The following is a 14815-nucleotide window of genomic DNA, read 5'->3' as shown; positions in this document are numbered from 1 at the left end:
AAAAACAACAACTACCAAAAAAACCAACCCCCAAACCCAACCACTCTGAATTCAGGAAATTCAGAATTTAAATTAAATTCAGAGGTTAAATTTCAAAGAAACCCAAATGTTATGAACATCTAGAAACGCACAGCAAGGTCATCCGAACAACCTTAACTCTGCCCCATGTTGTGATGCCCTGAGTAAACCAAGAAACTTTGAAATAACATTTTCCATCCATAACAAACAGGTTTATCACATGAAGGACCACAAAAACCAGACACTGGAGACAATGGAGAAAATCTTTCTATATTACAAAGGAACTCTTCGTTTTTCTTCTGCCAGATGCTCTCATGCTTTATCATAGGCTCAACCCAAAACAAAGTAATCTTTGACTGACTATTTTGGGAGATGTAATGGAGAATTAAGCATTCTTGTGGCATTAAGTTATCATCAGTTTGGGGAAATTTTCCAATAAGGGACATTTTTTACCATTTAAAGCAGTCTGTTACTGTGTTTGGAAACTTCTGCTGGGGAGTATGCCCAAATAATATTACCTGACTCAGAACAGTTATTTGCAGTGTTGTTGTAGCCATATTAAAGAGACAGGGTGGGTGAGGTAATATCTTTTATTGGACCAACTTCTGTAGGTGAGAGACAAGCTTTTGAACTACACAGAGCTCTTCTGAAGGAAAAGGAAAAACAGAGTTCCTTTGTAATATAGAAAGGTTTTCCACATTGTCTCCAGTATCTGATTTTTGTGGTCCTTTATGTGATAAACCTGTTTGTTATGGATAGAAAATGTTATGGCAAAGTTTCTGGGTTTATTTTTCTGAAGAGCTCAGTGTGGCTTGAAAGCTTGTCTCTATCACCAACAAAATTTGGTCTCAGAACATAGTAAGCTGAGTATCTTTACCGGTTGCGAAGTCAATAATGATGCTCTAATTTGGATACTGCTATTCAAAGAAGGTAAGAAAAGAAAAGAATGGAATTGTTCTCTGTTAATAAAAGAATATTTGCAGTTCTCTATCCTAAAAGATATTCACGGCGACACAGAGTGAATACGCTTCTCTTTATATAGTGCAATAACTCCTGACAGGTACCTTTGCTTTCAAAGCTCCTTTTCCGTCTCGAGATGTGGCATTCTCTCCCTACTAAATTTACACTATAAAGTGCTGTGTCTTGTTGCTGTTTCCATTTCCATCCCATTAAATATTATTTTTTTAAATCTGCTACTTCAATCTTGTTAAAAGTTTTCTTGTGAAAACATAAGGAACTAAAGTAAAAAAGCAACAACAGCCCCACAGTCCAGAGTGCCCAGATCTTTACAGCTCTGGCATTCAAACAAATCGCTTAGGTGTGCACTAAAATTCTGCATAGCTCCTATGTGGAATAATAACAGAAATCTGGGTGGCTACAGAGGCAGCCTCACATACAATAGGGAGTCTGCTCAACACACTATATGATCTTTCTCATCAACTTTATGCCACATGAGAAAAAGAAACACTTTCCACCTGGATAACTACATATATAAAGCCTGACTAGCCCCATTTATGCAGGTGTAAATCAAAAGGAAGTCTATTGAAATTAATGGCGTTACAGTGGTGTTAAAATTGTATAAGTGAAAGGAGAAACAGGCCCATACTGTCTGCAAAGATTTTTCTGTCCTGGCCAACTGCCTGTTTGCCTGTTGTTAAAGCCAACCCTGTATGTGGTGTTTCAGTCACTCTTCATACAATCACAGCTTTGTAAAAATATGACAATTTAATTGACTACCAGACTATCTCTATCCTAAGGAAACCTAGGGCCCATTTCTGCTCTGAGATGCCAGTGCTGAAACTCAATGACAGTCTCAAGTGCATATCTAAAGGGAGAATGTGGATATTGGGTCTCGCTGAGGTTTTGCCATTGTTCTTGAAGACCAGATGGGTCTCTGCTGGATCTCAAATTTCCTAAACTCTGAAGTGGTCAGATTGGTGAGACACCTCAGGCTAAATTCAGAGGTAATGTGTACAGTGATGTAATTTACACGTCAATAAGTGTGTGTCAGAGGGGCGGGGGACTACAGGCCAAATTATGGTCTTGATTTCAGTCAAGAAAAGCCAAAGATACCTAGCAGTATCTACACTGAATTTTTCACAGCCCTGAGTGACGTAGCTAGGACAACCTAAATGTTAGGTGCAAACCAGGCCCAAGTTACATCAGCGTAGATTCATACCACTTCTCCTACCACCCATCTCTGAATTTGGCCTCACCACTCATCCACTGCCCTGATCAATCCCATTTATTTATTTTGCTAATTTGTATTGCAGCTATCACAGAGGCAGCTGTATGCAACGATAAAAACAAAACAAAGGCTTAAAGGGGCAGGAGAATGGCAAGCTGTGAGTGCAGGAAAAGGCAGGAGGGGACCGCTGCAGGACAAGGAAACAAATCATTTAAAATATTGTTGGGCTGTCCCAGTTCCTGGGGATTGCTATCACCCTTTGTCTGTTTGTGTCCTGAGGGAAGGCCTTCAGGTTCAGTGAGAGTGTGAAAGACACACTGCCATTTCAGCATCAACTTGGGGTGATTCAGGATAGCAGCTATGGTGACCCTAGGAGGGAGGGGCAAAAATCCCCACCACAACCAGAGACAAGGCGCAACAGTGACAATCCCATAAGGAGAGGATAAAAATAGTGTAAATGGTGGCTCCATAAGGACAAGGCTGAGAAAACCCAAGGAACCGGTGTGGCCATTTGATAGATTGGCTAGATTAGACAGGCAGTACTACATGATGCATTAATCAATCCTTTCCCTTTTACGCTGGTATATAATTAATTTATTTTCTTTTTTTCTTCCTGCTGAACAGTTTTAACTCCATTCACCTTGCTACGGCCCTGATCTGCTATACGTCACATGCTGTTTCTTTTATAATACTCACCATGGTCATGAGCAAATACAAACAAGTTAAGTCCTGTCAGCATCTGGGCTAAGTCATCATAGCGGCCGCAGTGTTCCCCAGCACCATGAGCGATAAACACGAGGGCCCTAAATGGAGCATCAAGGTATAAAGCATTAACTTGGAAATCAGCCTAGAAAAGCACCAGAGCTGTGGGTATAAACAGCATCATCATTTTATCAACAAGCACCTCAGACGTCAACAAATTCAAGCCAGGTAAATGTGGGGCGCGAGTGGCATTTAGCTGATGGTACCATGGTGAGGAAGGGAGCAGATTGTCCATAAAGACCTAGGAGCGTATGAGAAGAAATAACATCAAACGAACCTCTAACAGATGGCTTGATGGTGGCAGGCCTTTAGCTAGATGTGAGCCAGTTGCACACTGGATGGATGTACTGTACTTTTCCACCTGGCTCAGCACGAGGCTGCCACAATGGGAAGCTACAGGTCAATATTGTAGGTGGGTCTCTGTAACTCTCTTTTATCAGGCTAATTACATTCTGGACTGGACTTTGCTCCTATGGAAATCAATGGAAGTGTTGTGATTGACTTCAGTGGGATCAAGGTTAGGACCTCTCTCTGTAGTTTCACCCACATATATTATTATTCACTTTCTGACTTAAATTGTTCTGACTTACATTGCTGCACACACTGTTAAATGGTTACTGGATTTCAACAAAAATATGGATGCAAACCGGAACCCAGGACCTGAGTCGAAGTTTGGGGAATGCTGGACTTGATCCCAACATCAATGTTTTTACCCATTTCCAATTTCAACCCAGAAATAGCTGCATTACAGAGATGAGTGAAGTGATTCCTAAACAGTTACAGCAACCTTAGGCTCACAGAGTGTAAACCACTCTAGGATCCTGCTGCGTGAAAGGCGCTATACAAATGCTCATCACTAAGTACTCACATTTTACAAAATTTCTTACACGTTCAGAGGAATATCATCAAATAATGAAATTAATGGTTTGAGTTCAGAGAAATTTTCCTGTGTCTTTACTGGACAACATTTACGAAGAATGTTGATTTTGTTGTAAAAATAATTATGGCCGAGTGAAACTCTAGAAGTTTGCTCTGATTGATAGGTCTCTTTTCACCCCTATTAAATTTTAGTGTCACAAATCTGGGTTGTTCATTTAAAGGTGCAATCTGTTGTCAGAACACTTGTATCCATACCAGAGATCAGAGACTGATACTTCTAGTTTTTCAGGATATATAAAAAATCCCAAGGTGAACTAATAATAAATGGTAACAACAATTTACATTTAGTGAAATCTTCAACTCTATTTTTACAAGGGTTTTTGATACATCTGTAAAAGATGTAATCACACAAAGAAACTGCTTTGATCTTAGTTATATTTAAACTTAGAGAAGATGCTAGATGCTGTAGTAATTACTGCCCCATCTCTTTGATTAACACTGATTGCAAAATAATTGCTAATGCTAGGCAACTTGACAGACCATCCATTTGAACTAGACAGGCTTCACGAATCAAAGAGTAGATTCTCTAACAGCTATATAAGGTTACCCTGACATTTCATTAACGCTAATCAGTAATGACAAGTCCAGGAAATGTAGCATCCCTAGCCCATGGTGTTAGAGAGCATTTGATAGGCCACACTAGGGGTTCCAAAATGACCTGTCATACAGTAGTAATGCCTTGAGTTAACATTTCCCTTAGAAAAAGCTAAGAGATCTTAAGCCTTCAGAACAAGGGGTGTAGGGCGGGGGAGAATTCTGAAGCAAACTCAAGATGACTAATGCATATGCTTCAGATCCTGCTTGCTTTGCTTGTCTACAAGTCGAACACCAAACCAAAGTAAAGGAATAAAAAGGAGAATTTTTTGCCTGTCTATATAAGGCATTTCCAAGGTGTCCCTCACCATAGTCTCCAGGCACAACATGTAGTTTCTCAGATGACAAGTCATTTAAAATAACATACCAGGTGACCTTCATGGTATGAAATCCATCGTGAAGTGAGCAAGCTGGTAAAGTGAGAGCCTTGTAGGAAGACATTAATTGCTACTTTATCTTGCAATTACACTGGAGGCTAAATTTTGCTCTCATTCATACCCATGCAGCCTCACTGACTTAGAACCAGATCAGCTAAGGTGCTGAGCACCTTACTGAAATACGTGGAAATAGAGGGAGTTCAATGCTTCACAAAATTAAGGCTATAGGGCCTGATCCTGCAGCCTTTACTCACAAGTAATTCTTAGTCCCAGATGACTGCAACGGAACTAGGATATAGGAGTTCCAGAATTGGATCCTTAAATGTCATGTGGCAGGGACCTTGTCTTTTATTTGCCTGCAAAGCATCATGGATAAAATTCTCAAATGCATCTGAGGGTATAAACACCCATGGCTAGCCTGTGTCAGCTGACTCAGGCTCAGGGGGGGTTGTGGTTTTGGGACTATAGAACTGCGGTGTAGATGTTCGGATGCAGGCTGGAGTCCGGGCTCTGGAATCACCATGGACTCCCTCCTATCATGCTTGTGAAAAGGAAGAAATACAATACAGCAAATAGGAAACGGTTTTCAATTTTTAACTTAATGTTCCTTTTTTGGTGTCATTTAAAGTTAATACAGATACACTGCAGGCTTTAGCACTTTGTAGGACTGCAGTGTCTATGGACCTGGCAAGCAACAACGGCAGGGATGGCCTCATAGGAAATTGGTCTTAGCATGTACCTTCATCTCCAATTGTTGTCATTCTGCCCACAAGACCATTTGGAAGTGACATGGCTCAGGTAGAAGCCAGTGCTCACAGCTTGAAATGCCTTTCTGAAGACTCAGTTATGCCTGAACCATGTTAATTTCGTAGGCTCCATGAGCTCAGCCAGAGGAATGTTTGTGGCGCTTTGGATGCTTCAAATGACTCTGGATGGGGGATCTGTAGTTGCTAAACTTTGTGATTAAACATCATTTTGGACTCAGTTCAGCAAGATACCTAAACTGATGCCAAACTGTAAACATGGATGTAGTCCCAATGAAATCAATGAGACTACACATGTGCTTAAGTACCTTGATGAATCAGGGTCATTATGGATGGTAGTGGTAAGATTGTGCCATTACTCAGAGAAAGCTGGTGCATGTTTGGTCAAGAATTTTTTTAAATGTATAAATTAATGTTTATTTGGCATATTTTTGTAGCCATCACAGCAAAAGTAGGTCTCAGCTCTCAACGCTCTGAACACTTGTATACTTACCATTATAATTACACATCCTGTAATATGTTATTTCTTACTCTTAGCCAGCAATTTAAATTATGCTGGTCTCAAGTCTAGGACACTATGATCCCTGTGCCAGAGGAGAGCAGTTTGCAGGGAATGTATTCAGTCCTGGATCAGTGCCAAGAAAACACAGCTATACTGAGAGACTGGCACTGTTTTAAGGGCTGGTGTCTTGTGATCCCTACCCTCCACCAAGGCTAGAAACAAATGTTTCATACCATTAGAAAATTGGGATTCAAGTCCAGTTGGGCCATGAGATATACTGTCTTGTATTATTTTATTTATCAAGATAGAGACCACTACAAGTATGAACTAGATGGGGTGGGGGGAGGGGGGAAGCAAGACTGTAAGCAGAATGATGTGATTGTAAGATCTGTTATCTTGTGACCAATGAACCTGGTGGATGTCAATATGATGCCACATGATGGAATTTCTGTTTTTTCAGTTTGCTTTTTTACAAACCTACAAAATTACACAAAAAAGCTATGCTAAAAGAACATTATTAAGGCTGCAAAGTCAAATACCCAAGAGTTAGGAAATGCCAGAACTGAGGTTGTCTGGGTAGCCTTAATTTAGTGTCCTGGTGCATAAGCCATTGTGATACAGTCATTAATTCCATGATCGCATAGTGTTTTTACCAAAGGACCCCTGCCTCATTCAGTGCAAGGGATGGACCTGTTCTGGGATAAATTAGGATTGTATAGTGAAGGAAGCTGTTGTCTGTAGGACCCCTGCTTCATTTCTTGAAGAGGTTGGAAGGTATGTCTTATTTGCAAGATTCGGACAGGTGGGTCTAGGCCTGTCCAAGACTAAAGACCTACCCCCTCAACTAATGGGGAGGAAGAGTTAGGGCCAGGCCGCAGTTGAGTATGTGGGGCAACAGATGGAAAAAAAGGAATAGGAGTGAGGTCATATCTTGAATATCAAGGATCCAGAGGGGAACACCAAGCAGAGAACCCCTGACCGCATCCACCACTCCTCAAAGTTGTCTAAGAAGTCAGTGGGAACTTCCCAGAAGAACTCTACCTGGAGGTCTGATCATATGAGGCACCGGTTGGAAGGTGTGTAGTGAATGCGGCAGGGGACTGCAGGAAGACAAAGGATGGTCTCATGGCTAAGGCAGATGAATGTTGTCCTGGAGAACTAGAGTGTATCCCTGCTTCTGCTACAGATTTTCTATGTGATGCTGGCCAGGTCACTTAAACCAAACTTTCCAGGTGATCACTAATTGTGTGTTCCTCATTTTATGAGTGCCTTACTTTATACCTTGTGGTCTGACTTGCAAGAGTGCTGAGCACTCACAGCTGCAGCTGAATTCAATGAGAACTGTGCTTTGAACATATAAAGTACTACATCCTAAGTACTCTGAAAAAATCAGATCTTAGGCATCTAAGATTGGGCACACACTATCAGTGGATACTTTTGTCCAGACTCTCTCTGTGCCTGAGCCCTCCCGCTCCCCCCAACCCCCGTATGTAAAATGTGGATAACACCACCCCCTCACTTTGCAGGGATGTTGTGCAAATAAATTAATTAATGTTTGTGAAGCACTCAGGTACTATAGTGATGAGTGCCATTGAAAAGCCCACAAGGAAATTAATAATTCTGTGTTCGGAGCAGGGTTTCAATAGGGCGCAGTAAATAAGACCTGGGGCCATACAGTGAACAGTGAGGATAAAACAAAATATTAAATAGCTGCTTGTTAAGTGAGCGCCATCCATTTTGTGCACAGAAGCCTGTGCAAAAATGGCATGTGATCATGTCTTTAAAGACTGTATCATAATGCATATGCATAGGGGGCTGAATTAAGATTGCACAAGCATTTCCAATTCTGGAATTTCCTAACTTTTGAGTGCTTGGCTGTGCAAGCTTAAACGTTTGTTTAAGACAGCGTTTGTGTATATATATTTATCGTATGTGGTGCAGTGTCTGAATAGCCTCATGCAGCTGCAGACAGGGCAGAAATAATGTTGACCTTGACATGGTGTCATCTTGACATATATGATCCTGCAGCTCTAGACACAGGAATTTTAGGAATATGGATTGTAAACAAAACTAGTGAAATACTGCAGTGTTATCCCCTGAAATCTTTATTCTAATCTGTGGGCCAAATTCTGCTCTCATATCTGTACACTTCTGGAGTCATTCACTGGCTCCAATGAAATCACACCAGATTTACATCGGAGTAAGTAACATTTGATTTTATGTTAACAGGCAATAGCTTACTTATTCATAGGCATCTCCATATGCATTTTGCACAGGCCTGGGTCAGGCAAATGTAGTTCAAGTCTGTACTGCACCTATAGGAAGTGCAGCATGCAAGCCACAGCCCAGAGGGAAGAAGGGACAAAGGTAGCTTTAAACCTTTTTGTCCTTCTGATTCTGGGGCTCGAAATGGCCTTTGGCATAATTTAGGCAGTCTGAAGGGGCTGCTCTCTGCTGCTGCCCCTGGCTTGTGGTGCAAGCCAGAAGGGCCACAGGAGTGGATGCTACAGCCTCCCACTCTCCTGTCCCCTACACTAGAGTTTATGGAGTGCCAACATAGGGCCACCTATGGAATCCCCACACAGCTCCTATGTGGGGTGGGGCAGGGGGAGACTCCTCTAGCTGCTATGCTTCGCCAAAGAAATGTTTTGGAGCCAGAATCCCTCTCACGATGCCCCAGAGCCATTTTTATGAATATGTGAAAAACCTACAAACTCCACCATCAAAGGGCTGCAGCTACACTCTCCCTGCCCGAAGCGTCACTTGATTTATTGGACTTTGAGGGCACATGGAACCCTGCAAGATCAGTCCCCTGGCATGATAGAAATTTCAGGCCCAATTCTACACGTGTAACGTTCTACATACATGAGCAGTTTCTCTGACTTTCATAGGACTACACACGAGTAAGGGTTTGCAGATCTAATATCATATTGGATCCCAGGATTGCAACAATTCCTTCATCTACATAGTGTTGGGATGAGATTTTTACAGCAGACACGACCGCCAGCGTAGAATAACGTCGGTAGGTTATTCAGCGATACCAGAAAGTGGTGTTGTTATAAATCAATAGAGCTGAGACAGAATTGCAGAGTACAGATAGATTTCCATACAAAAGGCTCCACCGGAATCCATCTAGAGCCAGCATGAAACAATGCAGAGAAACAGCTTGGAATGTATGATTTATCAGGCCTTTTGAAAATGCAAAACATCAATGTGCATAGCTCACAACTGATCAGCTAAAAAATGCAAAGAGCTGAAACAAACGGTGGAAGGATTCTCTGGACACTGCAACTGAATGAGTAGAGTGATTCCATGCAGATCTCTGCAATGTAACATTTTAATAACAGATGTTTTGTTTAAAGGATACTATCTTTTAGGAGACACTGGGCTTAAGTCTGAGGTGAATTACGTGGCGTTGTAAAGTAAAATTCCTAGGCCTAATCTTCCCTTCCCATCCCATTCCAGGGTAAACCCAGACGAAGGGGTCACAAGGCTCCTGTCACAAAGTCTTCCCCAACTCTCCCTTCCACCATTTCCCCACCAAGGTGGTGGGATCTGCCCCAGCAGAACAGACTCCAAGGTCCACTGCCCCAAACCTGGCAGACGGATGGGCTCTTTGGAAACGCAGACAGCATAGACAGAATTTTAAAAGACTTTGTGCTTGAGATGCCTCTCACACCAGTTTTATGCTGTTGTAATTCCACTGATTGCAATGGGGTTAGTCCTTAGTTTCATTGGAATAAATAAAAGAAGAATCAGGGATCCTAAATCTAAATATACAAATGCAGGCTCGGGTCATACACAATTGAGAAGTGCATTAATATAAACTTTTTGTACCAGTACTACTAACCCATCCCTCCCCATCAGGATCTGGTTATTTATGAACCAGACTGGATTCAGTTTTGTACTGGGTTTTACTCTTTGCTCTACTACAGACTTGTTGTGTGACCCTGGGCAGGTCAATTCACCTCTTTGTGCCTCAGCCTCCCCCTCCCAGTGTGTAAAATGGGGATCGCGTACTTGCCTATCTCCTAGGAGTACTATAAGGATTAATGCATTGACATCTGTAAAGCACTCTGAGAGCCTCAGATGGAAGAGGCTATAGATATCTTGTGATGGGCTGGACTAGGCCTAAAGGTCCCCTGAGGGAGGCCTCAGGGTTCTGCCACACCCATCCCAAAAAGGAACAGTGGGAGAGGTCCTCCGAGCAGCCTAGAGTGGTTGGGAGGGAAGCAACCAATCAGATGGGCTACTAGAACGGCCAGTTGGGGGCCAGGAGGGCTATATACAAGGAGCTGCAGAAGAGCACAACAGTTAGTTGCTGCTTGGAGCTGGAAAAGAAAGAACTATGTTAGGGTTACCATATTTCAGCAAGCAAAAAAGAGGACGGGAGGAGCCCCGCCCTAGCCCCGCCCCCATCCTGCCCTAGCCCCGCCCCTGCCCCTCCCACTTCCCGCCCCCCTCAGAACCCCCAACCCTCCCCCCGCTCCTTGTCCCCTTACTGCCCCCTCCTGGGACCCCTGCCCCTAACTGCCCCCCAGGACTCCACCCCCTACCTAAGCCTCCCTGCCTCTTGTCCCCTGACTGCCCCCTCCTGAGACCCTCCCCCCATCCTAACTGGCCCCCTAGGACCCTACCCCCTACCTGTACCCTGACTGCCCCAACCCTTATCCACACCCCCACCCCCAGACAGACCCCTGGGACTCCCACACCCCATCCAACCACTCCCCACCCCCTGACAGCCCCCCCCAGAACTCCCGACCCATCTAAACCCCTCTGCTCCCTGTCCCCTGACTGCTCCAATCCCTCTCCCCACCCCTGCCCCCTGACAGCCCCGCCCCCAGAACTCCCAACCCCCCCCCCCCGCTCCTTGTCCCCTGACTGTCCCCTCCTGGGACCCCTGCTCCTAACTGCCCTCCAGAACCCCACCCCCTACCTAAGCCTCCCTGTTCCTTGTCCCCTAACTGCCCCCGCCTAAGACCCCCCCACCCTAACTGCCCCCCAGGACCCTACCCCCTACCTGTACCCTGACTGCCCAAAACCTTCTCCACCCCCCCTGAAAGCCCCCCCCGAACTCCCGACCCCCCCATCTCTTGACTGCTCCCTCCAAAACCTCCCTGCCCCTTCTCCGACCCCCTGGCCCCCTTGTTGATGGCCTTCGCCTAATGTCTCTGTGAACTTGCTTAGGAACAACCTGAGCCGTTCGTCCCGGCACGCTGGGCAGCAGTGGGGGAGGAGCTCCAGACTGCCGGAGGCGATCTGCGAATGCAGGGAGGGAGGGAGTGATCTCAGCTGCAGGGGAGAGGAGGAGGGGCTCTCTCTGGCTGTCGGAGCCCCATGTAAGTGGCACCATCCGGCCAGCTGCCCTGTTAGCCACGCGCGCTCGGCATTGGGGGGGGGGGGAAGTCCGGACATTTACAAATTCCCCCCGGACGCTATTTTTAGCTCGAAAAGCCGGACATGTCCGGGGGAATCGGACGAATGGTAACCCTAAACTATGTGCCTGGCTGGAAGAGCAACAGGACCAAAGACAGTCTGCTGGCAGGGACTGAGGGAGTGAGAGAGATGCTGTCTGGCTGCTAGGACTGAGCTAAGACAGTTGCTAGCAGGGACTGGGGGAGCAACGAAGGAGCTCCTCGCTGGCTGCTGGGACTAAGTAGGTACTGAGCCCAGGAAGGGCCACAGGATGATAGTGTCTCCAGAGAGGAAGCCCTGGGGATATGGCCCCATACCAGGACTGGGACTACTTAAAGACTGAGCCCAGGGAGGTCTAGAGAGACAGGCCCTGGTGGACTGTATACCCCCAAAGGGGTCTGTTCTGGCTCTGTGTGACTCAGCCAAAGGGCCCAGTTGCTGAAAAAACCACCTGAGAACCACCAAAAGCACCAGAACTGAAAGAAAGCAGACACATCCAACCAGAGGGGGTGCTCGTGAGAGGTGGCTGCTGACCTTGTTACATATGTACCAAGTGTAAAAGATAGGCTCAACCTGCAAAATCCAGCTCTGGATCTGAACTTCCCCAGAGACCTGTCACTAGTACTAAGATGTAGGGGGAAATTTTCAAAAATGCCTAAGGGGTTGAGGCACATAAGTCCCACTGCCAGGCAATATGACAAGCAACTTTCTATCACATTTATGCCACATTCATTTTCACTTAAAATGAAGTTGTTATGGATGAAAGGTAGCTGCATGGCCACAATGCCATGGGAAAGGACTAATGTGAGAGCTAGCTAACAGCTGTCACATGCAATGGGTAAAAGCTATAGTTGCCAGAAGGTAACTGACCCAACCCCTCCGCCTCCTTCTAAGAGGCTTGTACCCAGCCTTGAAGGGTTTGTGAAAGGACAGAACTTGCAGTTCAGCGGGTCAGCTTTATTAGTGGTTCATTCTTAAAATCAAAATGCAATGGGTGCCAGCTGAGTAGATGCCCAGGCAGTAGTAAGAATAGTGCAATGAAAGAGGCTGAGTTTTCAGGGCATGAGAAAGCTACATTTAAAGGGCCAGAAGCTGTATGCCAATACACCACTAATATTTAAGGCTATTTTGTTTTTTTGCCAATCAAATTCAATATTGAAACCTGTTGGTTTAATAACCAGACAAAAAGCTTTGCTGTTTAAAAGTGTTGTTCTGTTCTGAGAAGTGACTGTAAAAATGACCTTTTTTTACTCAGCCAATCTGCTGGCAGGGCGTATTCAGAGCCATTTCTACTGACTCTTCTTACTAAATAAGTTTTTACTCCTTTTTGCTCCTTTTAGCCCATAGCTCTGCAAAGCCAACACAGCTGTGAGTGAGGGAGTTAGACACTATAGCTGCTCAGACAGGAACCAAGCGAGGTTAATTAAGAGACAGGCTCCTCTTGTCCACTCCCAACTCCAATCAATGCAGGATTGTATTCAGTCCTACTGTATATTCAAGGCGAGAAGGGACCATTTTGATCATCCAGTTTGACCTCCCCTATAAAACAGGCCATATAATTATACCAAGCGATTCCTGCATCAAGCCCAGAACTTCTGGTTGAGCTAAAGCATATGTTTTAGAAAGACATACAGTTAGCAGGGCTGGGTCTAGGCACCAGCAAAACAAGCAGGTGCTTGAGGCGGCACATTTGCAGAGGGCAGCATTCGGGCCATCCTTTTTTTTTTTTTTTTAAACTCACTTCCTTCCCTCTCACAACCCTGCAGAAGCGGAGCCAGGGAGCAGCTGGGGATCCAGCATGGGAGCTGAGAACCCACGGGACCCTGGGAGCTGTAGTTCCTTGCCTAGCTCCCTGCCTATAGAGCCAGCCCTGGAGCAGGGAAAGAACTACATTTCCCAGCAATCCCTTGGCAGCTATCAACAGGAAAGGGAGGGGTAGGGAGTGAGGTAGCTGAGCCATGCTGCAGCTTGCCGTGAGTCGAAAGGGGTGGCACTGTGAATGGGAAACAAGTGTGCCCAAGGAGTAGAAGGCTTTGCCCCAGATATCCCCTTCAGAAGACTTTCCTAGACTGGATTAGGGATACTGGTGTGACCTCACCTGGCAGCCCCCAATGAAGGAATTGAGTGGACTAAATGGACAGTGCCCCTCTCTATCTGAAGCCTAGCAAGGGAGGTACGTGGATCCCACTAGAATTTAAAATGAAAAGTAAGGGAGGGGAGGCTCTGGACCTGGGCAGCTTTAGATACAGTACCAGGCACTTAGGAGGATTTCCACTTCTGAGCCATGGAAGCAGAAATTGACTTTTCCTTTCCAGATATAGCTAATATTCAGGAAGGGAATCTAGCACCTGCCTTCCAGATTTGAACACCTCAAAATTCAGGAGTGCTCAATTCAGGCAGCTGTTACTTCATTTCTCCCAAATCAAATATACTGATCCACTGTAACTTGCAGTAGAAAAAGTAGGATAAAATTGAGCAAGAAATGCTTCCCAGTGGTTTTTAGGACTGGAATTGCTATTTTCAACAGCCATTGCCTTTGTTTTGTTTTGTTTTATTTGTTTAAAAGGAAGACAGTGATATTGCATTGGCAAATTCCCCATAGAAAGAAAGAGTGGAACAAAAGAATAATAAAGGCACCTCAACTTTTCCTCATTTATGTAGGACAGTCTTATAATATGCATCCAGATATCCTCCAATCACACAAGCTGAAAATTGTTCCACTTTACTGCAGTTCTGTAACCATATGGGAACCAATCCTGTCTGTGTTCTGTGCACATCCAAAATTCCTGCTGAATGACCTGCCCTGGGAGCGAGTTACCAGAGACCCAGGGCTGGGACAGCAGGAGGGTGCAGGTTGTGGGGGAGAGCCCAGCGCTGGGGCGGCAGGGGGTGTGGGTGGGAGAACCCAGGGCTGGGGCAGCAGGGGAGTGCGGGGGGGGGGGGAGCCCAGGGCTGGGGTGGGGGGCAGCCAAACATTTTTTTTGCTTGGGGCAGCAAAAAACCTAGAGCCAGCCCTGACAGTTAGGGTGACCAGATGTCCTGATTTTATAGGGACAGTCCTGATTTTTGGGTCTTTTTCTTATATAAGCTCCTATTACCTCCCACCCCCTGTCCTGATTTTTCACACTTGCTATCTGGTCATCCTACATACAGTCTTAATTTAAAGACTTCAAACACTGGAGAATCCACCACATCCCTCAGTAAGGCATTCCAATGGTAGCACTTGGTAATTTGTAAATGCTTGGTTAATTATTCT

General features: G+C 45.0%; 1 protein-coding gene across 1 annotated transcript in view; it reads right to left on the bottom strand.

Moving 5' to 3' along the window:
* The window catches only part of MGLL (monoglyceride lipase), an 87445-nt gene that overhangs the window by 57342 nt on the left and 15288 nt on the right, over positions 1-14815 (bottom strand). The window contains exon 3 of the mRNA XM_065408124.1: positions 2903-3009. Coding sequence (XP_065264196.1) covers positions 2903-3009 — 107 coding nt within the window. The remainder of the gene's footprint in view (positions 1-2902; positions 3010-14815) is intronic.

The sequence above is a fragment of the Emys orbicularis genome, chromosome 7, assembly GCF_028017835.1.
Source record: "Emys orbicularis isolate rEmyOrb1 chromosome 7, rEmyOrb1.hap1, whole genome shotgun sequence".
NCBI classification, from domain to species: domain Eukaryota; kingdom Metazoa; phylum Chordata; order Testudines; family Emydidae; genus Emys; species Emys orbicularis.
This window is presented reverse-complemented; position numbering and strand designations above follow the sequence as displayed.